The sequence below is a fragment of the Ctenopharyngodon idella genome, chromosome 4 (genome assembly GCF_019924925.1).
Source record: "Ctenopharyngodon idella isolate HZGC_01 chromosome 4, HZGC01, whole genome shotgun sequence".
Lineage (NCBI taxonomy): Eukaryota > Metazoa > Chordata > Actinopteri > Cypriniformes > Xenocyprididae > Ctenopharyngodon > Ctenopharyngodon idella.
The window spans coordinates 13,050,926-13,075,852 of record NC_067223.1 but is presented as its reverse complement, the minus strand read 5'-3'; the positions used below and the strand labels follow the sequence as shown (position 1 = coordinate 13,075,852).

Sequence of the window (24,927 nt, the reverse complement as noted above, 5' to 3'; positions counted from 1 at the left end):
TTCTAATGAACATTAGTGTTTCGCCCTCCTGTGGAAATTTTCGTGAATTACACCACTGCAAATAGTCTTATGAACTTAAGAGTTTCGCCCTCCTGTGGTGATTTGTGTGAATTACAGCACTGCAAATCAAGTATAATTAACTTAGTTTCGCCCTCCTGTGGTAATTTTCGTGAATTACAGTGCTGCAAATAAAGTCTAATTAACTGATTTTATTTGGTTCACTGTATTATTATTTTACGCAAATTAAGTTAATATTTGTTAAGTCATAGCCATTTATTTTAGTCTATTTTAGTAAAATATATTTTAATCAACAAATAGGGTTTTTGAAACACCCAGTGGTGCAACTCGGACACATCAGTGATATTTTAGTTGACGAGAGTGCTAAATTTAATTAATTATATATTCATTTAAATGTATCAGTAAAAACAAAATGTGAACATAGTCCTTTTTGTGAAAACCTGAGCTTATAAAAAATAACACTACAATGAAAACATTATTGTAATACAGTGTTGTAAAATCATGTTTTTGTTCTTTATTGTCTGTATTTTAGAGGTATTCACATTGTGACTTACACATTCTGACTAGCGTAACTCAAGTTCACTTGTGTGTTCTGTATCTGCAGATACAAGTTCAAGTTTTTTTTTTTTATAAATCCGATTCAGGATAAGACAAAAACAAGGTTTGGAAAATGGATTCATGATGTACTCGCTCATTACAAAATTTTTGTACATTTTGAACACAAAAAAGTTACGGACAGCAGCTTTAACTATAATTTACAACTGATTAAATAGCATTAAATATGAAATATGTTTTGTTCATTTGTAGTGCTTGTTTCGTGTGCTTTTGAGAGGGCTTGGCTAATCAGGCCAATTTTAAATGATTAAATATCAATTTTTTGGCATTTGAACTAATCCCAAACTATAAAACGGACAGAGATAAGTTAAAACCTTATTAGAAACTTGTTTGTGGTTCACAAGATGAACGCCCTCTAGCGGCGAACCATCAAAATGGCGAAGCGGCGTTTGCTGAAAGCACGTGACTAAGTTGGATACGCGTTCCGAATCACTGATTCGAAACAAAAGATTCATAAAAAGAATCGAAGCTTCAAGAAGTAGTGACATGCAAGAGATCAGACCCAATTGCCAAATGACTTTTTTACTGTCATAAAGCATTTGTGGAGGAATGATCCGCTTTAGCAGTGGTACTTAGTTTAATGTTCCAACGCAGATATCATTTACATCTATTAATTTAGTTGATACAAAATGTCCAGCAGCTTACAAGTGTCATTAACTCACCTTCATGTCGCTCTAACCTGATGTTTTCTTTCGTGAAAAACAAGGGCGATGGGGTGGTCGTTGTAAGTGTCAAGCTCCAAAAACAAAATCAAAGTAGTCCATACGATTCCTATACGTTAGTCCAAGTCTTCTGAAGTGAGTCGTTTGCTTTGCGAGAGTAAAAATGTATATTTTTCTATGTTTTCCACTAAAATATTGTCCTCCTCATTTCGAATCAGGCGCGCACGTGAGAACGTCTGTTTGTTTACATAAGCGTAGCGCGTTGAGTGCGTTCATTACCATATAAGGAGAAGAAGGCGGAGCGAAAGACACTGCATAGTGCACACAAATCTCATTGGTTTTCGCGTCAACGTGATATTTTTCTCCTAAATCGTTTTTATGGATTGTGAAATGACTCATTTTATAATATATGTCGTTTCCCCCCCCCCCCGTATTATTTAGTTTTGGCATGAACAAAGGAAGAATTTAACTCTTTAGCCCAATTCCTAGGGCATGTATTCTTATGCAAATCAACTTAAAATGCATCACTGCTTATTGGGTTTGATCCTGATTGAGCGCAGTTGAATGCCACCATCATACCAACCAATCTTGGTATTTGTCAGACATTTACTTATCCAACTTATTTAGACTGTATCATGATATGATCAGTGCCCATTGAACAGCCTGAAGTCAAGTGCCTTGCTTTAAGGACAGTGTTAACCCTTTGAACCCCATGGCTGAAATGATCTATTATTAAGTGTTTTTGATCGCTAATGTCATTTTCTTGATTTAAAATGTCATGCTATGTCAGTTTAACGTGCAGAGACTATATAAGCAATTCATAGGGGGACCAAATAGTATAAACACTGCTTTTAGTTTGTATTTGTTTAAATGTTCAGAGGTTTATAATACCTAGAAAGCTAATTTATGTTCATTTCATTGGTGATAATCATGTGAAATATTGTAAAATTGGAAGGGTCATCAATATTCCCACCAGAGTGTAGTGAATTGTTTTATTTCAGCGCTCTCATTCTTTAATAACAGAGCATATAATGAAACAATGTAAAACTAATAATTTGCTTTATGCACATTTTCTATTTGTTAAATACCATGCATAAATCTTATATGTTGTGTAAAAGCAATGTAGGTACAATATGTCCACTTTTGACTTATTTGGTTAGGCTACTTGAGCATTTATTTTCAGGTCATTACTGTTCAACTCATTAGTAGGGCCTTTCCAGGTGTATCAGTTCTTCTGCCAGGGTGTTTTGAGCCAATCACCTGAGCTGTAAATGTCATGTGACTGATTGCTCTAGCAACAGGAAATTGTTATAATGACAATACTGATTGGAAGTGCTGAAGTCTAACAACTATCCTGAACCAACTTAAGAGTTTCGCCCTCCTGTGGTGATTTGTGTGAATTACAGCACTGCAAATTGAGTCTAATGAACATTAGTGTTTCGCCCTCCTGTGGTGATTTTCGTGAATTACACCACTGCAAATAGAATCTTATGAACTTAAGTTTTGCCCTCCTGTGGTGATCTGTGAGAATTACACCACTGCAAATTGAGTATAATGAACACTAAAGTGTTTTGCCCTCCTGTGGTGATTTGTGTGAATTACACCACTGCTAAATGAGTCTAAAGAACAGTTTCGCCCTCCTGTGGTGATTTTCGTGAATTACAGCACTGCAAATAGAATCTTATGAACTTAGAGTCTCGCCCTCCTGTGGTGATTTGTGTGAATTACACCACTGCTAAATAAGTCTAATGAACATTAGTGTTTCGCCCTCCTGTGGTTATTTTTGTGAATTACATCGCTGCTAATTAAGTCTAATGAACAAAGTGTTTTGCCCTCCTGTGGTGATTTGTGTGAATTACACCACTGCTAAATGAGTCTAAAGAACAGTTTTGCCCTCCTGTTGTTATTTTTGTGAATTACACCACTGCTAAATGAGTCTAATGAACAATTAAAGTTTCGCCCTCCTGTGGTGATTTGTGTGAATTACAGCGCTGCAAATTGAGTCTAATAACATATCAGATTTTGTTGCTGATTTGAAATATGTTATTTCATTTTGAGTTCGGCAAGCAGTTTTGAGATTTCAGGATTCCCCCATTCAAATAGATAGGACTTGGTCTTGGATGCCCGAAATAGCTGCTCGGTGTTGGTGTTGCAAATATGAACAGAATTTCCTTTAAAAGGGACTTTGCTTGAACTGTGATGTGAAAGACAGCAGACTGGAAAAAATACACATTTTTGAGAGCCCTCAAAAAAAAGGAGCACTAGTAAAATCTCTATTATAATATAATGGAAAAAGTTGCGATTTAAATGCAACCAGTTTAAAATCATTAATTTGGTGCTGCACGAAAGAACCAGAGTAGAGAGAAAAACAAACCACAACTGTCATGAGTGTTTTAATTTTTTTTTAATTTATTTTAAAATTAAAATAAATATCAATGTAAAAATCTCTGAGAAAACAAACATTGCCCTTGTTTAAATGTGGAATATTACAGCTCGTAATGTTTCCATGAAAACTTTAATAAATTATATCATGTACAGATGGTGAAACACAGAACGTTACACAACGAACGCATCCTTGCACTGCTCGAGTATGATTTTGTGTACTTCGCAACAGCAAGTCTCATCTTTTTTTTTTTCTTTTCAAACCAGGTTGAATCAACATCCACAAAGATGAATAAAACGAGAACAAACAGAACAGAGAGAGAAAGAGAGAAAGAATCTAAAGATGGAAAACTGGCCTTCTGTGTGTTGAAGGAAACCGCACTGACAGAGATATGAATCCTGGCGGCTCCATCGGGTGCAAGGCGTCCTTCTGTCCTACAGGTGCGTTTTTATATATAGCTTTTACCAGCTGTGCTTAGGATAACAGCACACTGAGACATCTAGAAGGCCACTTTCGCCTGAGACTTCATCTGTCCACTTAAACAGTGGCTTTTTCTTGATCTGCTCTCTTTCCCTGGAATAACACGTTCTCTCTTTTCCCTCCGCCAAACAAACAATATAATGATATAATGATGTATTTTTTAAAAACATTTTATAACTTTATTTTCGTACAAATCTATATAACCCAAATTTTAGAAATCTTATTTACATGAAAAAGTTTAAAATGGCTAACTGCCCACCCCAAGAAATGTTCACACATGAGGTTTTTTTTTGTTTTCCAGTTTTGTCTGTTCAACGCTTTTTTCTTGTACAAAGAAAAACAGCAATAGACCAAGCCAAAAAAAAAAAAAGTCTCCTCTTCCTAAATGTATGATCATAGGAATCACAAATTTCCATCCTCATCCTGTGTCCACCTTATCCCATGATGCATTTTATTTAAGGGGGCAAAATTGAGAACAAACAAAAATGGAAAGAGAGAAATAATAATAATAGTAATAATAATAAAGGTGGGTAACTTCGTCATTCAGTGCTGTCCTCTTAGGTTTACCCCTCACGGGCAGGAGGAACAGAGCTGTTATTGGCGGCAAAGGTAAGAGGAACATTGTCTCCCTCTAGTGGTGCGTTTCAAGCACCGCAGGTCAATAGTCTCACACGGCGTCCTCTTCCGTACAGCCTCCGCCGGCTGTGTAGCGAAACTCCTGCAGGTTGGACACGCCGTGGAAGTGCACAAACGCACCTGCCACCACCAGGATATGGAACAGCTGATGGGAGTGGAACTGCAGAAGACAAAATAACGACAAGGTACAGATTAGACTTTATTCGTTTTGGATTGTGAACTCTTGTGTATGACTTTCAGGGACATTGACTCACCCAGATGTCACACTTGCCAGGGAAGAATCTCTCGGGTATGCGCGCGGCGTACAGGCAGGCTCCGGTGATGTACAGGACGGCCATGAGGAACAGCCAGCCCATCTGACCCATGGTGGTGGCCCTCAGGAAGCCCTCTGTGATCATAAAGTGCAGCGTGGGAACAACTCCACTGAGGCCCAGACCCACAAACACACCTGAGACACACAGGACAGGGCAGGAATTCATTATATTGCATTATTAGAAACTTCTATCCCTTTAATCTTGGAGGTCTAGTTCACCCAAATATGAAATTTCTGTCATTAATTACTCAGCCTCATGTCGTTCCCAACCCATAAGACTTTCGTTCATCTTCAGAACACAAATGAAGACCTTTTTGATGAAATCTGAGAGATTTCTGTCACTCCATGGACAGCTACGCAACTGACACTTTGACGCTTCATAAAGAGATTGGAAAACGAATCCATATGAATTGAATGGTTTAGTCCAAAGTAGTAGTCGAGTATCTGTCTATAGAGGGACAGAAAGCTCTTCGATTTCATTAAAATGATCTTCATTTGTGTTACGAGGATGAACAAAAGTCTTACGGGTTTGGAACGACATAGTGTGAGTAATGGCAGAATTTTCATTTTTGGGTGAACTAACCCTTTAACACTCATTAAGAACCAAGTACAAGCAGAACTTGGCAGAAAAAGGAGAAACAGAATGAGACTGCATCTTACCGGCTCTGACTCCGCGGTACTGTGGCGTGGCAAAGAAATCACACTGTGAGACGGTGATGGCAGCGATCCCCAGGATACACACCACTATCAGGTATATGAAACAGGGCTGGGGGGAGCAGTAGAAGGAGTAATACAGCCACGGTACAAAACTGCCCATGATCAGGAACGCGATGCCCGAATAGTCTAACCTGTGATAGGAGTGGACGAGAGAGGAGGCTGAGAGATTCATTCATATATAAAAGACAAACATACTGAACTTCCATTATTAACCTTCATTAACAATTTTTTTTTTTACAGAAATAATCTTGGTTGAGTTTCATCTTTACATATACATTAAAATCATGTATATTAACATTAGTGGTGCATTATGGACTAAAATGAACTATATAAATAACATTAGCCATGATTAATAAATTAAATAAAGTGCATCAACTAATATTAAACTACAAAATCTTATCATTAAGTGTTACCCACAGCTCTACAGTTCTTCCTTGATAATTTCTGGTTTTCATGACTGCAGGGACCCTAAAATAAGGATTGTTTGGAGTGAGTGTTGCGTGTGCTTACTTTGAGAAGACACGGGACACCCCCTCCGAGTGGCAGTAGACTGTGTGAAAGAGCCAGGAGAAGGAGAGACAGAGAATGGCCCCCAGGAAGAACATGCCGATGACGATCTTCTCTTGGAATGGTGCCACGAACGACATATTGGGTCTGAACATGTACACGATGCCCAGACAGAGAAAGAACAGGCAGCCTGAAGACACAAAATAAATACTTGTTAGTGTAAGATCTATGTGCAGATAAATGTGTTGACATTAATTTTAGAATTAATAAAGTTATACTGAGTCCCCTCCCCGCTACAGGTCAATACTATGAATCAATAAATGTATTAAAGTACAAAGAGTAAAATCGAACTGAACTCAAAGCACATGAGAAAGCTTAGCGATTACTAGTAGACCAACATCAAACATCTCCTTTGTCTATTATGGCTCAGTCATACCACGAGTCCAAAGGTGTAGAAGATCAATAGCTGCACATTACCATCTCACCTCATGATCAATACCATTATTTAGGTCAAGAGTCTATTATGTTTAGAATGACCTTACACCCTTCCCCTACATTTCCCCATGCTGTGTGAAGTACGCTCACATTTCTCTAGGTGGCAGCACAGAGTCAGACTAGGCTGAAAGGGAACGCTTACTGTGCTGATGTACTTCCATTTTAATATATATATATATATATAAAAATTAATATACATATACTTTAATATTTATATAACAAAATTATATAAATAAATAACTATATAAATAATTTTTTTTAAATATATACACATACATTGTTTTTAATATATTTATATAAATAACTATATATTTAAAAAAAAAAATTATATATATAATGTTTTATATATATTTATAATCTAAGTGGATAAAATTACATTTAAATTAAATGGAAATACATCAGCATAGTCTGAGTAAGTAATAAGTAAATGAATTGTGTTTTCTGTGTACCCAGAAGATGTGTCCAAATGTTGCCCGTTTCCGTGTGGATTCTGAAGATGCTCTTGAAGCAGGCTCTGAAGGAAGGCATGGGTGGCCGGTGCCCATGCAACAGGTAGTCATTATCCTTCAGCCAATCAGGGAGGACATCATGAGGAATGACACGCCATCTGCCCTCCCACATCTAAGACACAAAATTAAAAGCATCACTGTAAGCTCTCAAAAGCAACCCTGCAGTTTTAAACAGATGACATATCAGGCTACTCTTTGACATGTCATTATGCTAAGCTCAGGTCAGCATTACTGGTTGGCATGAGAAAAGCCTTCTCATTTAACTTCAGAAAGTAATTATAAGGTCTATGCTTGTATGTGAGAGAGGACAAAAGCAAGAGATAAGCATTACAGTAATTATGAGTTATGGGGCAAGCAAAAATTACACAGAGAGCCAGAAATACTCTACAGAAGTATGTTAGTGCAAAGCTAGGTACACAAGCCATTTAAATACATTTGATTGTAAGTCTATTGGCTCCCTCAACTACCAAGTCTATTTAAAGGGATAGTTCACCCAAAAATTAAAAGTATCCCATGAGGGGGGGGTGCAATTTTGAAGCATAAAACATGCATCTATCCATCATAAAAATAATCCATACGGCTCCATGGGGTTAATAAAGGTCTTCTGAAGCAAAGCGATGGGGTTGTGTAAGAAAATATCCATATTTAAAACTTTATAAACTATAATAACTAGCTTCCAGCAGATGGCCGTACGCTTGGAAGAGCCAGGAGATTTTTAAATATCTCCGATTGTGTTCATCTGAAAGAAGATAGTCATAAACACCTAGGATGGCTTGAGGGTAAGTAAATCATGGGGTAATTTTCATTTTTCGGTGAACTAATCCTTTAAGTAACAGAAGCACACATGAAGTACAATGTCTTAACCAAACATTTCCATATGCAGAATGTGTTTGTGTAGAATATGTTTCTTTCCCAAGACTGAAAAGGTACTGTTACATTGAACAGTTAACTCTCTTCTCACACAACCTGCAGTTTTATGTCTAAAAGAGGAAAACAAAATCTGTTATTTTATAGTCCTCATGAACTGAAAGTGAATATTTTTTTAAATGGTGAGCTTGCATCTGGATTTTTTTTCCTCTTGTGTGGTTTTCATAAAACTAGGTTGCCCAGCTTCTCTTTACCAGCTGTGGTGACACTACTCAGAAGCAGCATTAGTTTCTAAGTTGTGTTCTGCCAAAACAAGACTGACAAAAACCACTCCTGTGCAATCATACCAGTCACAGGCGTGACCACAGGATTACACCTAGAAGTGCATGCAGTGACTACAGCCGAGGGCTGACGTCTACATTCTGAATATGCTGTATCTGCTGGGAAGTGTTCTTGGCTCTTTTAACTGAATAAAACAAAACAAATGAATCTAGGTCAGGTTGTTTGATTGACACTCCATGAAGAGCCTTACGGTCATCTGTCAAGATGTGTTCTCAAAGTCTGCATTCCTAGAAGTGTTCCTTTCAAGACTCCTGAGTGCTGATAGTGAATGGCACTGATTGGATCTTGCACTGTGTTTGCTCTTTGACACAGAGAGCTTTGGCTTCTTCCCCAGAGGGAGAGTGGAAGGAAAGAGCCATTAAAGCAGAAGGGGCTCAAAAAGCAAACTAAACTTGAGCTGGTTTATGGGGCACAGCACATGCTACAAAGGACGGCTTTCAGTTCCTGTTCCTCTGCATATGGCAGACTCTGAATGCAAGATTGAGATGAGAGGCTGCTGGAGCCAGGAGATGGGCGTCTGGTTTGGCAGGGATGTTCTCCGTATTGATAGACTGTGGCATGTTCGTGCAAAAGCGGCTGTGAGCACTCAGCTCGTGTCAGGTGCGTTGATGTCATCTGTTTAATCTCACCATATGACCCTCAACATATAAACTCAATGATAATGCTCATCTGTGTTTATGGTGTGTGAGCTGGGTCTCAGCTGCAAAGTTGATATGTGTGTGTGAAAGATGAACATGACATTCTGACCTTGTGCACGAACTCCTCCATCCTCTCCATGGCGTGGTGTGCCTGTAGCAGAAGGCCTTCGTCAGAGCTCTTCTCCTCTTCCTCCTCATCTTCCTCTTCTCTTTCTGTCGTTTGCTCCTCCTTTTCATGTACCACCCTCCTCGAAAGAAGGCACTGAAAACACAAACACAAAGAAGTCAGGTTTCAGAGTTTATTTTGTTTATATCTTTCATACTATGCAGATGTCAATAATAATACAGAGAATTAATTTAGGTACAATTTTAGCATATAATCCTCTCAGTGAAGATGCACCTCAAATATTGCACTGAAAATTTAAAGAATTTAAATATTAGATAAAAAAAAAATCAAAATAAATCTTGTCAAAATTAACATTAACGCATGCGATTGATTTTTTTAGTTTAACGCTTTAAAAATATTTAACAATTAACACAGCATCCTCTTTTCTTCCCCGTCATAATTTTGCTAGCATTACAGTATGATCACGCTCTTATTCATGCAAATGCTTTTAAACCATTCAAGCACCACAAGACAAACGACAACGCACTGTCTGTGAATGTCGTGTCTGTGTGAGTGCCAGTATCGAGTTCACTTTCGCACCTGAACAAACAATAAGACAGTGAATTATGAAAAAATGCCTGTTTTGTCGAGTATCCTCATAAGAGCAGTCTTAAATGAGTTATAACATCATAAATGAACTTTAAGAGTTGTGAGAAAATGAGATGTGTGTCAGATCCACGCCATGTTTGGCAGCGGCAGCTCTTAAAGTGACAGCAGCCTAATAAACCAGTTGCTGTAAAGTCTGCCATTAATGTTAATCAAAAAACAAAGGTAACAGAGAAGCTTTAATAAGGATTAATTTATTCAATTTCTGTATATTTCCTGTTAGACAGCTGAAAGCCACAGGTAAATGACATTAATGGGTTTATGTGAAGATTATTTTAAGTTAAATTAAATGTTGAAATTGATAGCTTTTAGTTATATTGTAATGTTAAATGTCTATAATTTATGTTTTAAAAAAAATAATTTTCATAGAGACATCAGTACCAGTATTAGTATCAGTGATACAGACCTTCATTCATAAAAAGATGCCATTAAACAAATATTTAAAATACACTGTCTTTAAGTTGTTTCTACAGTAACTGTGAAATTATTACAATATAAAAATGTTAACTTTTTTAAAATCGCACTTAATTACAGAAAAATGTGATTCATTTTTTAATTGACTGACAGCACTAATACCTAGAAACTCACTGCTCAAACCTCACTTGTTAGATGACTAGTCAACCATCCTGACCCAAACACCCAGTCAACCCAGACATCACATAGGGAGTCACTCAGAGCACTAATAAAAGGTCATTTAAGTACTCTGTCTAACGCACACACACATACTCAATTTAATTAATACTGCATTGATTGTCACGACCTTGCTTATGGCATGTTCTCAGTGCTTTGTGTGTTAGAAGCAAAGCCCTGCTGACTCGCTCCAATTTATCTCTCTGTGCACAGCGTGTGCTTATACCAACAATCAACACATATACAAGCCCCAAGCCCCATCTATCAAACATACAATGTTGAACACACTAGGGTGCGTGTCCAAACATCACTAACACAAACTATTAACAATATCAGGGTGAACACATTCTCTCAGGTACTGCCACGACTCAGATATACACAAACAAACACACACAGGTTTGGCTATACTTGTGAGGGCCAAATGTCCTCAATTATATATCAGGACAACCAACTAGTGAGGGCATTTTACCAGTCCACACTAGTTAAAAAGTCTTTTAAATAAGAACATGTTTTGGCCGATTTATATGTAGTGTTTTGCAAATGTTTCAGTGTTGGGTTAGGCCATAGAAAATATCATTAACCTGATGTAAAATCAATGCAATGTCCTCACTAATATAGTCAAACAAACGTGTGTGTTCCAAGAGTCGGCTTTGCCTTGTAGCAAATCTGCGGCAAAAGGAGGCGTCCTGAACTGCTGAACAAACAGATTAGATAGAAGGAGAAAGGCTTGCAGAGGGTGAAAGTGTGAGGTGTTGTTTAGTAGCACAGGTTAACAAGCCTCTCTTAAGGAGATCAGACTTGGGCAGTGGGACAATCAGCATCTAGGTAATCAGTGCTGACGTGGCATTAGCGTGGTACTAATTCCCTAGCAGCTTTGTGAACAGCCCCCTCCCCTTTCCTTCAGCTGATACTGAAACACACACACACACACACACACACACACACAGCTGGAGGGTGTCCTCAACAGAATAAGGTATGACCGGAGCAGAGGCATGGCCACAGATGACCTTGAAGGCCCTGCGCTTGAGCGTCAGCGTCACTTCCAGTGGACAGCCAGCAGGGGTCCTACTGCAGTGCGTTTAGTGCCATTTTGACAGTGTAAATACATACAGATGACAGAAGACTCAACAGCGAATGCATCTGAACCACATTTTTCACTCTGTAATTAGGTGTAGTCTGTCAATAAAATCAGAAACAGACACTTTGTGTTCTTGCACCTACTTTTTGCTTTAGCCCAGCAGCGCTTCAAGGCAGGTCCATAAATAGACACACTTCAATGGTTTCTAAACTTATTCAGCCTTGAGTTTAGCTATTCAACATAACCAGATTAGCAGAAAGACAAATTGCATTTTTGCATCAAACAAGGCGTTTCAGCGCACTAGTTCAAAAAACCTGAAATGGAGAATTGATGAAAGGATCAAATGTGACAACAAATAAAAAGAATACAAATAATAAGTTTATAGAATAAAAGTATAAAGAATAAAAACAGAAAAAAAACAATTTTATATTTTAATATTAAGATGTTTAATTTTATTTTTGATATTAACTTTTGAATACAATATTTTATTATTATTAATAATATAATCATGTTATAAATTATAACAGTTTTATTAATTAATAAAAAATATATAAATTTAAATATATAAAAATTTAAATTAATATTATAAATCAATTACCAGCATTAAATTATCTTTATAATAATATATTCCCTTTCATTTAATTTAACCATGATGAAGACTGGTATGCTGAAAGGCATCAGTTAAAATTAGGTTTATGTTCAGTTGAAATAAAAAATAAAAAAAATTAATAAAAACATTCCACAGCCAAGTCTCTATAAAGGAGATACCCCAGCCATATCTAAGGGTCAAAGGTCACTGTGCAGTACAGACTTCTAAGAGTCCCAAATATATTTTCATGTGACAAACTATCTGTGTAACACGGGAAATCTAGGACACTTGTAAACCTGTGAACAGAGAGGTCACGGTTAAAAGGCCGACCAGCTAACAGTGTGTATTTCTTGTCAAGAAGAGCCGCCAAGCAGAACCAGAACTGGATCTATAATGCATGAATAACCTACTTCTGATGCCTGCCAGCAAGACAGCGTTCTGTAAGTGTGACAGTGTTCAGTTCGCTCTCATTACAAGAGTGCGTGTGCATATTAAACATGTGGTGTCTGCCACAGTTTTTCGCCTTAATGCTTTAAATCATAAAATCATCAAGGGTGCTGTTCATAGCTCTGACAAATATACCACTCTTGCTTCCTGTGAACATGTGTGGTACAGAGAGCAAGTGTTCCTGTTAGGGTACTTTATGCCTAAAAAAAAGAGCTCTCACTGGGCTTAAAAGGCCTATAAAGAAACCAACGAGACAAATGAGTCTTGTACACACTGCTACAGACTCCTCGATCTCATAGTCTTTGTGAGCTGCTATTGTAAATACATGCATTTCCAGTTTGAGTATGTTCGGGATGGCAGGGTGTGAAATAATATGAACTCCGTAGATATGGTTTTCATCTTAGGTCACTAAAGAAAAACTTAAACACACCCCGAAAAAAAAACAATACCAAGTAAGCCTGCAAAACATGCACACCTCAGAAAGGCATGCATGAACTCGGAGTCATACAGACAGTTTTTCACTCTTGTGCAGAATGAAGGAAATAGCAAGTCTTCACATTTTTGTCATCATGACACATGCTACCACAATATTAGAGGTGGTTTTGTAATTTTCAGCTTTCACTTTCTCATATAGGGCTATAACAGTCTACACTTTAAAACAAGATAAATAAATGATATACTTCACTGAAAAAATTATTATTGTTATTATGATGATATATTTAGTCAAATAAAATAAGTAAAATTTCTCTGTGTGCTTTTCAATATATAAATACAATTCTCTGGATTATCCAAACATAGGCATTACCACATGGTTATTTAAATTATTTTTCTACTGAACTTCCAATTAAAAAAATATGTATAGTGAGATATATACTTTTACTATGATATAAAATGTCTCGTGCTGTAATATAAGATTTTGGTCATCCCACCCAGCCTTAATCCTAGAGTAATTGAGATGTGCAGCGTTATGCTTATTGCGTGCACTGATTGGTTGGATATAATGACCCTCTCTAGAGATCATCAAGCACCATAATCACTTCCCTGCCAGAGAGAGGGGAAAAAAAAAAAAAAACAGTTTGCTTGTTTGCTGGGGACACAGCTGGGACGACTTGGGTCTGTGTAAAGGAAAGAGGGAGAGTAAATACAGAAAAAGAACTGGCTCTACACCTCATAAAACAACCATGTAGGTTGGAGCCTGATGGGAGAAAAAAAAAAGGAAAAGAAAAAAAAAAAAAAAAAAAAAATACTAAATGCTTCAATGCAACATTGTACTCGAGTGCACTTGAACTCTTCAGTATGTTCGCCTAAGCTTAAATGACATGCAGTCTGTCTGATTTGCTGGTTTTAGCATGACTCAGCTGTAATACCCCCGCCACCTGCTACCTAAGAACACGGCCAACATCTTAAAAGCTTTGTTTAAGTGATGTTTTTCCTTCACAGATCAGAAACAAGAGACCACATATGGTGAAAATAAAGCAGCATGTATGGTCAAGATGAATCAGTGGCTACACTTGCAGAACAGTTGCTGAATGCAAGCAAACAGAGAAGTGTCCAAATGTTAGTCAAGGTTTCTTGGACCAAAACAATAGTAATTTAGTTTCACATTACCATTTTCCAGGTCTCTCTGACCCTTGTTGTTAAACAACATACACTTCAAAACACAGAATAGGAATGAATGCAAGATTGTGTATTTTCGGTATGAAAGTCAGACACATGGGGTCTCTGCGGGAGGCTAGTAGGGCTCTGTGTCATCTCTGTGGTCTCGTGTGAGATTTGCGAGAGGATGGCAGGTCATACTGTACTCCAGCCCATGTCTGGAAGTCAGATTAGAGCCAGATCATGTGAGCTACAGAGAAGGGCTAGGCGAAGCTCAAACGGTCTTCAAAAACACAAAAAGAGATCAGACATTTGATGTTTAATACAGCAATGACTTCTCAACATGACTAAAACAGAAACCAGTCGCCTATCAAAATGTCTTGTGGATCATAGTTGTAGCTGCTTAGCACAAAAACTCATGGAAGAAACAAGATTAATAGCTTGGTGCTTTAAGACATCAGGCCTGGTGAGGACACGGTGTGAAGGTTCATGTAAAGGTATGTTCCATCATTAAATTACCTCATTAAGTCAACGGTGTAAGCAGTCATGATGGTAAATGCCATTCATATTTCAATATACAGGCTATTGCCGTGTGAAGACAGTCAAAATATTTATACCAAGCATGCTGGCACCTCATCACGGAGAATATAAAAATAATGTAGCACATATACACAGCACTCAAAGGTGACTTTGAAAGACCTTGTGGGATATTTTGAGACAGAGGCACGTGTTCGGTGACAAATAACAGCAGCAAAAGTTTGGAACAGGAGCACGGGTTTGGTAAGGATATGATCATGTGCATTTCAATTCCTGGAATGCTGGGAACATCCTGTTGCAGGATTCTGGAATGGCATATCCTCGGCGGGAGGGCCACGAGTCTCGTTTAGCACAGTTCAGAGGCTACAGTTCAGCAACAACACCTACGTATCTCTGAACCAGAACATTTTATTACATGGGTAAGTTATTTAATTTCTCTCGTTCTTCCAAAGTACACGTACATTCAATAAGCTAAGAGGTGGTCAGATGCCAAACATATGGAAATCTGCACTATTTGGCCCAAAATTGTGGGCTAATATATTAATTTGACTAATAATAATGATTATTATAATTATTATTATCAACATTACTGCTAAATAAATATTATTAAACCAAATCCATCCACTGTGAAAAAAAAAAAAAAAAAAACTCCTGTACACTGGAGAAAAATTTATTATATGTTTCCCTCAAAATTCTTTAGAGAGAAGTATTATTTTTCCTTTTTTACCCAGAATAGGATGGAGTGAGCATTACTTGGCGCTAAACATGTCTGTTTCATACTGGACGCCAGAGGGCGCTCTTAAGTAGATACACCAAATATGCTTCACAGAAGTAATATAACTCACGTCGTTTCAGGAAATCCCCATATGGACATCATACTATTGGTGTAACTGAATAAAAAGAACGAAACGCTTTGATTGATTAAACATGAATATAATAAACACACAACTACGACAATACACTAAGCCAAATCGCGATTTCAGTTTAATTTCGATTAATCATGCAGCCCTACCCGTCATAGACATAAACAGAGAGAAGTAGCTCTGGCTACAATGTTCTTCTGCAAGACGCATGCAGTTTTGTTTATTAACCGCTAGAGCACCAAAAGTTACATACTGCAGCTTTAATAAAAGTATTATTTCTTATCAAACCCAAAGTTTTGAACATCAGTGTAATTTTTAATGTGAAAGTCCTCCTCCTGATAGAGCTATCCCATATCTCAGCATTGACAAGAGTTTGAAGGTCAGTGATGATCAACAGAACTGAATGTTGAGTAAAATCTACTGATAAGATTGCATGTATACTCCAGGACTTGTGACTGCACAACATTCTGAGAAGTTCCTTAAGTCCACAGCCACATGCTTAGTTCATTTCCCTCTTTGAACAGAATCACATCACCCCAACGTACACAGATTTGTCCTGCAAAACAACATATTTGTCCTTGGTTCACTGAAAGCAGAATGCAATCCAGTCAAGCAGGTTTAGCCAGCACTACTTGCGGCTGATAACAATCATTTCAGGCTAGCACAAAAATATACGACATGACTGGGTGTACAGAGAACAACAACAGATTGCTGGCTTGTGTTTAAATGTTTTCATTTCAAGCCATATTTTCCTCTATTAGCTTCTTAAATGCTAGTCATAGATAACCTTTGTCACAGTAAGATTGACCTGATATACACTGCCTGGATACTCACAAAGCTAACAATCCACATAGTCTGCATATACACTATTTTTTTTGCCATCTATAACCCAAAGTATACTTCACTTTTTATGTGTACACAAGGTTCAGCGTACAGTGCGCGTGACGCGAATTTCGTCATCAGAAGAATACGCAAGTACTGTACGTGCACCGCCGGATTTTTGTAAGGTCGCACATGCGCATTTAATTTTTTTTTTTTTTTGCAGTAATTAGTTTATCCACAAGGTGGCAACTGTGCTCCGATGCCATTGATTCACAAGGTAGTCGAAGCAAACCTGCATAAACAGAACAGACTGGAACGCATGCAAGCTACAGCGACAACGGAGGCCTATATAGACGACAGATTGTGCGAAGAGGTTAGAAAGTACCCTCATTTGTACAACTTTAGCATGAAAGAAAACAAGTATATTTACATGGGTTGTGACTCGTGGCGAGAGATTGCTCAAAACTGCTCATGCGTCAAACGCTTGTGTACGCGTACAAGTCAAGCGAAGTATACTTTACGAGGCTGTGTTCGACCGTGCGCATACACTAGCATATGCGTAAAAAAAACTAAGTATACCCAGGGATTATGCCCTCAGGTCACTGTAAACAGCACCTTTTAGAAAGAACCCCCTATGGGAGCAAGATTGTAACTTTCAGCCACCCGTCCAGGGAGACAATGTCCCACAGGACTAATTTTTTGCCTCCCCCTTCTTCGCTCACTAAAAATCCTACTGTTTGTGCTGTTCTGTCACCCTGCTCACCACACTGGACCCTTAAGGCCACATGTTCGAGACCACATAGTCGGAAGGACCCTGGCCATCCATTCTCCTTAATCCCGTTTTTAGCCCTCTCCCTTTCACATTATACATCACATGTTTGGCACAGTGAAACCACAGTTTCTTGTTCAATCAGGAACTGACCTTTATACAGACTAACCCCAGCACCAGTGTTGCCGCACGCATGTGACGCTGACTCAATTCAACTCAAACTCTCACTTTGTATGCACAAAAACAGAACTCAAAAACAGATTTTTCAACTTTGGCGAATCCTTAGGGACAGGAAGCTGGAATTAATAAAGCTCTTTATCCAAAAACATCTCCCTTCCTGAGTTCCAGAAAGAGAAACATAGGAATGATCAAACTAATTACAATAGCACTGGTTACTTCAGTTACCAAAACATCCATAACAAATACAATTATTATTGAGGAACTCAATAGTTTGAGAATGTTTACAGATTTCCAAGCCCATGGGATTTCCAGATATTCAGGTTTTAATTGAGATCATTTTACTAATGCACTACTTCCACATTGGTTTCCTCAGAAATTAACAACTGCAATCAGGCTACACATTGATGGTAAAACAAATTACACGTCTCTGATTAGAAAGAAGAACAAGCTGTACCAAAGAAATACCACAACCTGGGAAGCACCAGGGGAAGTTCTGACTGTACGGCGAGACCGTTATCAGGGTTAGTCATCTGAAGAGTTAAATCGTTTTAGTTTACCAGATGGCGGAGTGCAAACTCTGGCATGAGGTCATATATGACATCACATATGAGTGATTACAGTGATGAATGTTCAAATTTTTTTCTCCTTCCATTAATAGAAAAAAAAAGTTGACTTAGTCTTCCAATCAACAGAATTAAGTAGTTCCTGGTTAAAAATTGACCTAGTGGAGCCGATAGATTTCCAGTCTTCCTGCTGTTACCATACAAAAACCAATCATCTAACTACACTGCTGCCATAGCACCAAGGCAGAGCTGCGGATTGGAGGAAAACAACCTGTAGGAGAATAACACAAACATATGACATCACCCCACCCATGAAGAACAATACTACCTAAAAATAATTTTTTCAATGCAACCGTAACATGATGCACTGTAGCTTTACATCAAACTTAAATATGAGAAAATCCCAGCATCTTTCTGCCTTACATGAAGGCAGGTGTGTTTGGCTGTTGTTCTATGACCTATAATCAAGTTAACAGGTGTATTTGTACTAGTGTAGTGAGCTTCAGTGCATGCTTTGATAAGCAGAAGAGATAGGCTCAATGTATGGTCCACTGCACTCAGTGTTAAAGCAATGTTTTTCAGCAGTTAGTCAAAATGTAAACTAATTAAGGACTATTTCTATAGAATATGCAAACACAGGACAAATTCTAGCATTAAAACAGCAAGGCAGAATTGAACATAAGGTGCATTAATATGTATATGAACTCCTATCCATGCTGTTTGTTTGTTTGTTTGTGTTTGTTTAACACCATGAAAACTTCTCTGGCTATTTTCCTGGTGAAAAGTAAGACATTTAAGACCCATTTTCCTATATTTTTTTAAACTAAACCCAATTTCCTATTTGTAAATATACTTATCCCACCCGGAAACACAGATTTCTCTTAGTTGCACAAAAATGAGAGTCCTAAATAGTGTATGCACTATGCAGACAAAAAATGTAACCTCGTGTACCAGAAACATGATGCAAAATAAACACAGAACAGTGTCTATTACTGTGTCCTGAGGCCTGTTTAATATTTCATCAGCTTGGCCTTGATGTCGTGGATCTACCTTAACCCAAAAAGCCAGTGGGGCGTCTACTCCCTTCTGGGGATGGGATAGTTTTACACCTGCCCTGTCTGACCACACCACGCCACAAGCCAGGCAGCCAACCGCCACGTGGCTCACAATGACTGGCACAAACGTTGCCCGAGTCGGATTACACAATACACAACCATTGTGTGTGTTTGTGTTGGATGCATGCAAATAACAGAAGGCAACAGCTCATGCAAATACAAAAAGAGTCCTCTCTAAACCTGCTAACACTGTTACATCTATCTGCATATCAGTGTAACATGAAGCTGATGTAGAAATGTGGATAAGAATTATTCAAAACCGGGCAAGTAATATAAACAAGCAGTATCAAAATACATGAACAGGAAAAGATCAACTCGTTCACAGTCTTTTTCTCCCCAAGCATATTCCTCTCGACAATCTTCTGAGCCCGTACGGACTCCTCTGAGAATAATAGACTCTCTGTCTATATTGGACTGCGACAAGTAATTATTGCTCACAGAAACAAATAACACACAGGTACATGATCCCTATGCAGTTCTCCTATACACCACACCTCAAATGATGAATCGGCTGTTCTCTGGGGCCATAATGGACTGCAGATGCAAATTAGTGTGTGTGCAGTCATTGTAAAGCATTCATTAATAGTTCATTAGCTTTTATAAACAGTCCATTGAGTTCTCAAGTGAGTGCACTTATCTTATTGAGTGAGAATTATTTATAAGCAACCATTATAAGCTACTTGTGATCCCATACTTCTAAATAAATGCACTTTAATGTGGCTAAAATGCAGATTTTCATGTCTTTCGGTATAGACTGAGTGCAGTCTGCGGTTTATAAACCTTTATAAAACTGAAAGTTTGAGGTCTAAAATCTGTTATGAAACAGCCTACACACAAACACCTGTGACTGCACATTAAACTAATTCTTAATGTGTCAAATCGCTACAAAACATTAAAATGATTAGTTAGGCTAATGAACTGCATTACTTGTCAGAGGAATTGCTTATTACTATTAATATATAATTTATTGAACATTAGTGTATTTGATCATACTTATGGAAAACACTCAAATCTGTGTGTTCATGGTTTTACCAACGTTAAGGGAGTTTCATGCACTTTGCATTATGCCTTACAACACCCCTTAACTGATATTGAATTCATGGTAATGCACTGCCTCTCATAGCTTTTTGTTTTATTATGCTACCAATACATACAAGACATATAGTAGTAGTCATCCTTTTAATATCCAGTGTTGTGGAAAGTTACTTTTAAAAGTAATGCATTACAATATGGCTTGCTTGTTTTTTAATAACAAAAAAAGTTAAATTTTTGGCAAATGGTAAATTTGTGTAATTTAATATAGTTAATTACAGGTTTGTAATAACCATCATGTTTACACAGCGCACACAACACCTCTACACTTTATTTCTCTGAAAAAGTAAGGTGTAACTTTACTAGTTACTTGAAAAAGTAATCTGATTACGTAACTCAAGTTACTTGTAATGCGTTACCCCCAACACCGTTTATATCAATGCCAAAGTCTGATAAAAGCTGATATTTCAGTTTATCGTTAATATATAGTAATGGCCTCTGCGAGCTGCACTTACCCCGTTCTGTGTGGGGTCGTCCGATCGGTGATCTGCACTAGGACTCATGATGTCCTGGTCATCTGAGTTGGATGTGTGGGTGGGGTCGATATCGCTGCTGGTGCAGACTCTGTGTCTCAGGACAAAGGCGGCGCCCTTGTCCTCCCTCGCCTCCCCTCCGTCCAGCTTGCTTCCTGTTGCTTCTGCTCTTTCTTAATACTGCTAGACCACACTGGACCGAGAGGACGCCTGACTCCAAAACTGTTCTCCGTGAATTCACAGCAGAACACGAGACTCACTGCTGGACCTGGTAAAGACATAAGAAATAACATTAAATATCTAAGTGAGATGCTTAGGGGATTTTACCACTACCACTACCATTCCAATACCAATACCAAAAACTAAACATATAAAGCAGGGGTGTGATGAGATCGTGCCACAAGATCTCACAAGATTAAAATGTGACAAGATTTCTTGTCGAGGAGAAAAACTGTTTCACATGGGGGTAAGTAAACTCAGGAAATTTTAATTCTGGAGTGAACTAATCTTTTAAGGCCCATTTACTTCTCCTTGCTAAAAGTATAGGTCAGATGGCATCAGATGTGACTGCAACAGCGATGCATAACCAAAATGATTGAGAAGTTATGTATCTGGTTAATTACATAAAAGGGTAATGGCTCAATGGGCTTTATATAGATAGAGTAAGAACTCAATGAAACTACAAAGTAGTTCATAAATCCTGTTTCACAACACGTTTTGAAATCAATGATTCGGTCTATTAGTACATAGTGGGGTTTGTTAAAAGCATCTGTGCAAGAACCGATAAAACCTTAATCCAAGCTAAAAAAAAAAAAATAAAAAAAAATGCAATACTTTCATCCGACTGCCACAATCAGATGTTGCAACCCCTGCGGTCTAGCCAGGGTACTTGCACCACACAAGGGCACTTGAGTTAAAACCGGTCACCTGAGATTCAGTGTCACTACATATTTTAAGTCATGTCAGAAAGCTAATTTAGTGCCCAAAGCTTCAGCATTATATGATAAAAAGGGAATGTTTTAACAAGGCAAATCAGGATCTCCAAGCAATCTGCATCCAAATAGATTAGCTTGGTTATTACGTCACATCTACAGCATGACCGAAATCAGCCCTCTCCTTCAAACGCTCTCTGCCAGTCTGAAGTGCGTTTAATTTGAGTTGATATCAGCTGCAAGCCTTGAGCAGTCTGCCAAGCTCACAGAAGCAAGATGCTTCACAGTCACAGCTGTGAAAATGACAGCATCCGTCTGCTTAGAGTTTCACTCCTTTTATAAATGAAAAGTGTGGCAACAGCTGTCTGTTCACAAGCCAGGAAATCAGATTCAGCTAGAAACTCTAACTGCACGGTGGTCTGTGTCCAGTTTGGCAAAAACATGAAGATGCCCTTTTCTTCTCAAGTTCAGCACTCTCTGGTGTCACATCAACTGCTTCGGTATCATGTAACACAGTAGGAGTGTGAAACTGACCCCTCTTGCTCCCTTGGACTACTGTGCAGGAGTTTTGTGCCAGAGGAGAAATATGATACAAACAGTTTGAATGTCTCTATACATTTATCCATCCATTCAGAGGGTGGGGAGGAGGCGACAAGTCATTATCGGTTAATTATCAGCTCATTCATTATGTTCACTTAATAAATGCCTGTTTAAAGTCTCTGGCATCATTTAACACCCACATGAGTGTCATATTTTCATGCAATCCTACAGCTGTCTTGAAAGTCCAAAAAAAAATCTATTTATCATGTTATCTAAATGTTTTTTGCATTCTGAACATCAAAAAAACATGATATCTGATGTTCAAACCTGCATACAAGTGGTTTGAAATGAGATTAAAATGATTTTTGAAATGCGTACGAACAGACCGAAGCTCAGTCTGAGTTCAGCACTGCAGCGAGTCATCTTGATAGACGTGAGCAGTTGCTGTATGAGAAAGTTTCTTGGCATCATGCTGACACTTACATCTATACTATAACGATTGACATAGATACACTGGATACTGATTACACTATCTGAACAAACAGATCTGATTTCATCACTTGCAAAATTATATTGCGGCCAGTCAGTCCTAAAGCCTGGATATAAAAAAGCGGATTGGATTTTTGTGCAATGCACGAAGTCAACAAAGAATTCTTAAGAACAAAGTTTAAACATTTGCACAGAAATCAATGACAATATTCATGAGCAAAATACACTTCCAAAGAAGCAGGTAGTCAATTTCCATTGTGTAGCTAAGACTTTTCCCGCAGAAACAAAACAGAGAAAGAAATAAATCAATTGAGACACCAGTCAGCAAAAGTGCTTACCAGGGAGTACAGGGAAAAAAAGGAAATGACATCTGAAATTGATTTTCTTTTGCCACTCAAACAGCTGACCAACTGCCAGCTGACTTTTCTGTGTTTTCAGCTCTAAATTGTCACAGCTCAAGAATTTGTCAGCAATTCCATATCCACAAAGACAAGTTTCATTCTCGAAGGGCAGCAGTCTTCACACTGTGCTTTGGTACGGCAAGAACTGTCAAAAAGCACCTGAGAGAGTGTCACTGATACATCTCTCTCTTAGATCCAGTGTACCTTCAACAGAACCTAAAAGGCATGTACCCGTCCCCTCTGACTCTTGGAAAGCTCTCTAGAAAAGGGGACAGGCCAATAGACCTGCATCAGAGAAACAAGCACGACGCTATCTTTAGAATTTTGTGTTTGAACTTCTGTTTTTGCTGTAGATCTGCATATTTCTATGGCATCGCTGTCAATGAGTAATTAGCTTGTGAAGTGGATTTACTTATTGTAGAGTTTAGGCCTGTTGCGATAGTCTATATATCGACTCATCGCATGATATATGGACATGACCTCGATAATTTTTGGTGACGCGATATATTGCCCATCATGTTTACACAAAAATAAATGTCACCGACATTTTGCCGATCGTGCTGCCTCTGTCATCTCGTCAGCTCTCCAAAGCGAAAGCGGGGCTCAGCTCCTTCATACACAGAGCTGACATCGACAGGCGGAAAAGTTCACCATTCGAGTCGTTATAGTGTTTTCCTGACAACTACAGACAGTTTGGAAGAATAAGAGCAAATGCACTCAGATTCCACAATCTACTGGTGCAAATATAAACATGACAGCGTGAAATGGTGCACGCTCACAGCTAGTTTCACACAGGACACGGCAGTCATGAGTGTCTAGTTCGTTTTCATAGAGAACACGTTTTTGCATTCCACTGCGCCGTTTTTCCATGGAAACGTGTTTGACTGTTGCACTCGCGTCTTTCGCAGCATCTCGTGCATGATGTGGCGCTAAAACGCGGCACTCAAGTTAAAAGAAGTTTTTCAAACACGCCTCTAGAAAAACAGATACCTCAACAGGCCATACCTGACTGCTAAATTTGTGTCTTTGTTCATATGGACATCTGACAATAGCGTGCACCCTTACTTTACTGAAAAAATAAGGTTAGGGAAAAACCTGTAGATGGAAAATCTCTATATACTGTAAGTGCCTTTTGTGCATTTGCAAGTGTTTTTTTTTTCTACTTGTTATTTTGCAGTTTTTGTTAGCAAAGATTTATTTATTCATATTATTTTTTTGATGCTTCAATTCCAGTATCTAAATATTCATTAAAGTTCACCGTCATTTGAATATGTGTAGGCCTACTTGCAATATTATGCTGTTATATTATGATTATATATTCAGTGGCATAAAATGGTCTTAAAATGACAATATCGCATATCGCAATTATTTCTGGGGCAATATATCGCACAACAAAAAGTAGTTATCGTGACAGTCCTAATAGAGTTAACAAAAGTTATCACAAGCACTGTATTGAAGCTGGTGTCATAAATGTCAGTAGACCAGGAATATTTTAAAGTGGTGGTTGATTATGATTTCACTTTTTTAACTTTAGTTAGTGTGTAATGTTGCTGTTAGAGCATAAACAACATCTGCAAAGTTACTACGCTTAAAGTTCAATGCAATGGGAGATATTTTCTTTTACAGAAATCACTTTTTAAGGACTACAACAAACAGCTGGTAGGGACTACAACGAGTTTAGCGACATCGCTAACCATAAAATTTACATAAACCCTGCACTTGAGAACACACAACAAAGTTGGTGTGACCATGTTGGGCTGCTTTAGAGAAGAGGAAGAGTTGTTGTAGTAGAGTTTTGTTGCCATGCCGTCATTTTACACCGGACTGCTTCACAAACGAGGGTCAATTCAACACTGG

General features: G+C 38.1%; 1 protein-coding gene across 1 annotated transcript in view; it reads right to left on the bottom strand.

Annotated features, from left to right (window-relative positions):
* Positions 1–3,680: 3,680 nt before the first annotated feature.
* The window catches only part of adipor2 (adiponectin receptor 2), a 28,664-nt gene continuing 7,417 nt past the window's right edge, over positions 3,681–24,927 (bottom strand). The window contains exons 2-8 of the mRNA XM_051892350.1: positions 20,691–20,976; positions 9,292–9,444; positions 7,276–7,447; positions 6,335–6,521; positions 5,768–5,955; positions 5,049–5,242; positions 3,681–4,954 (exon numbers count right to left, since the gene is read on the bottom strand). Coding sequence (XP_051748310.1) covers positions 4,826–4,954; positions 5,049–5,242; positions 5,768–5,955; positions 6,335–6,521; positions 7,276–7,447; positions 9,292–9,444; positions 20,691–20,738 — 1,071 coding nt within the window. The 5' untranslated portion in view covers positions 20,739–20,976 and the 3' untranslated portion in view covers positions 3,681–4,825. The remainder of the gene's footprint in view (positions 4,955–5,048; positions 5,243–5,767; positions 5,956–6,334; positions 6,522–7,275; positions 7,448–9,291; positions 9,445–20,690; positions 20,977–24,927) is intronic.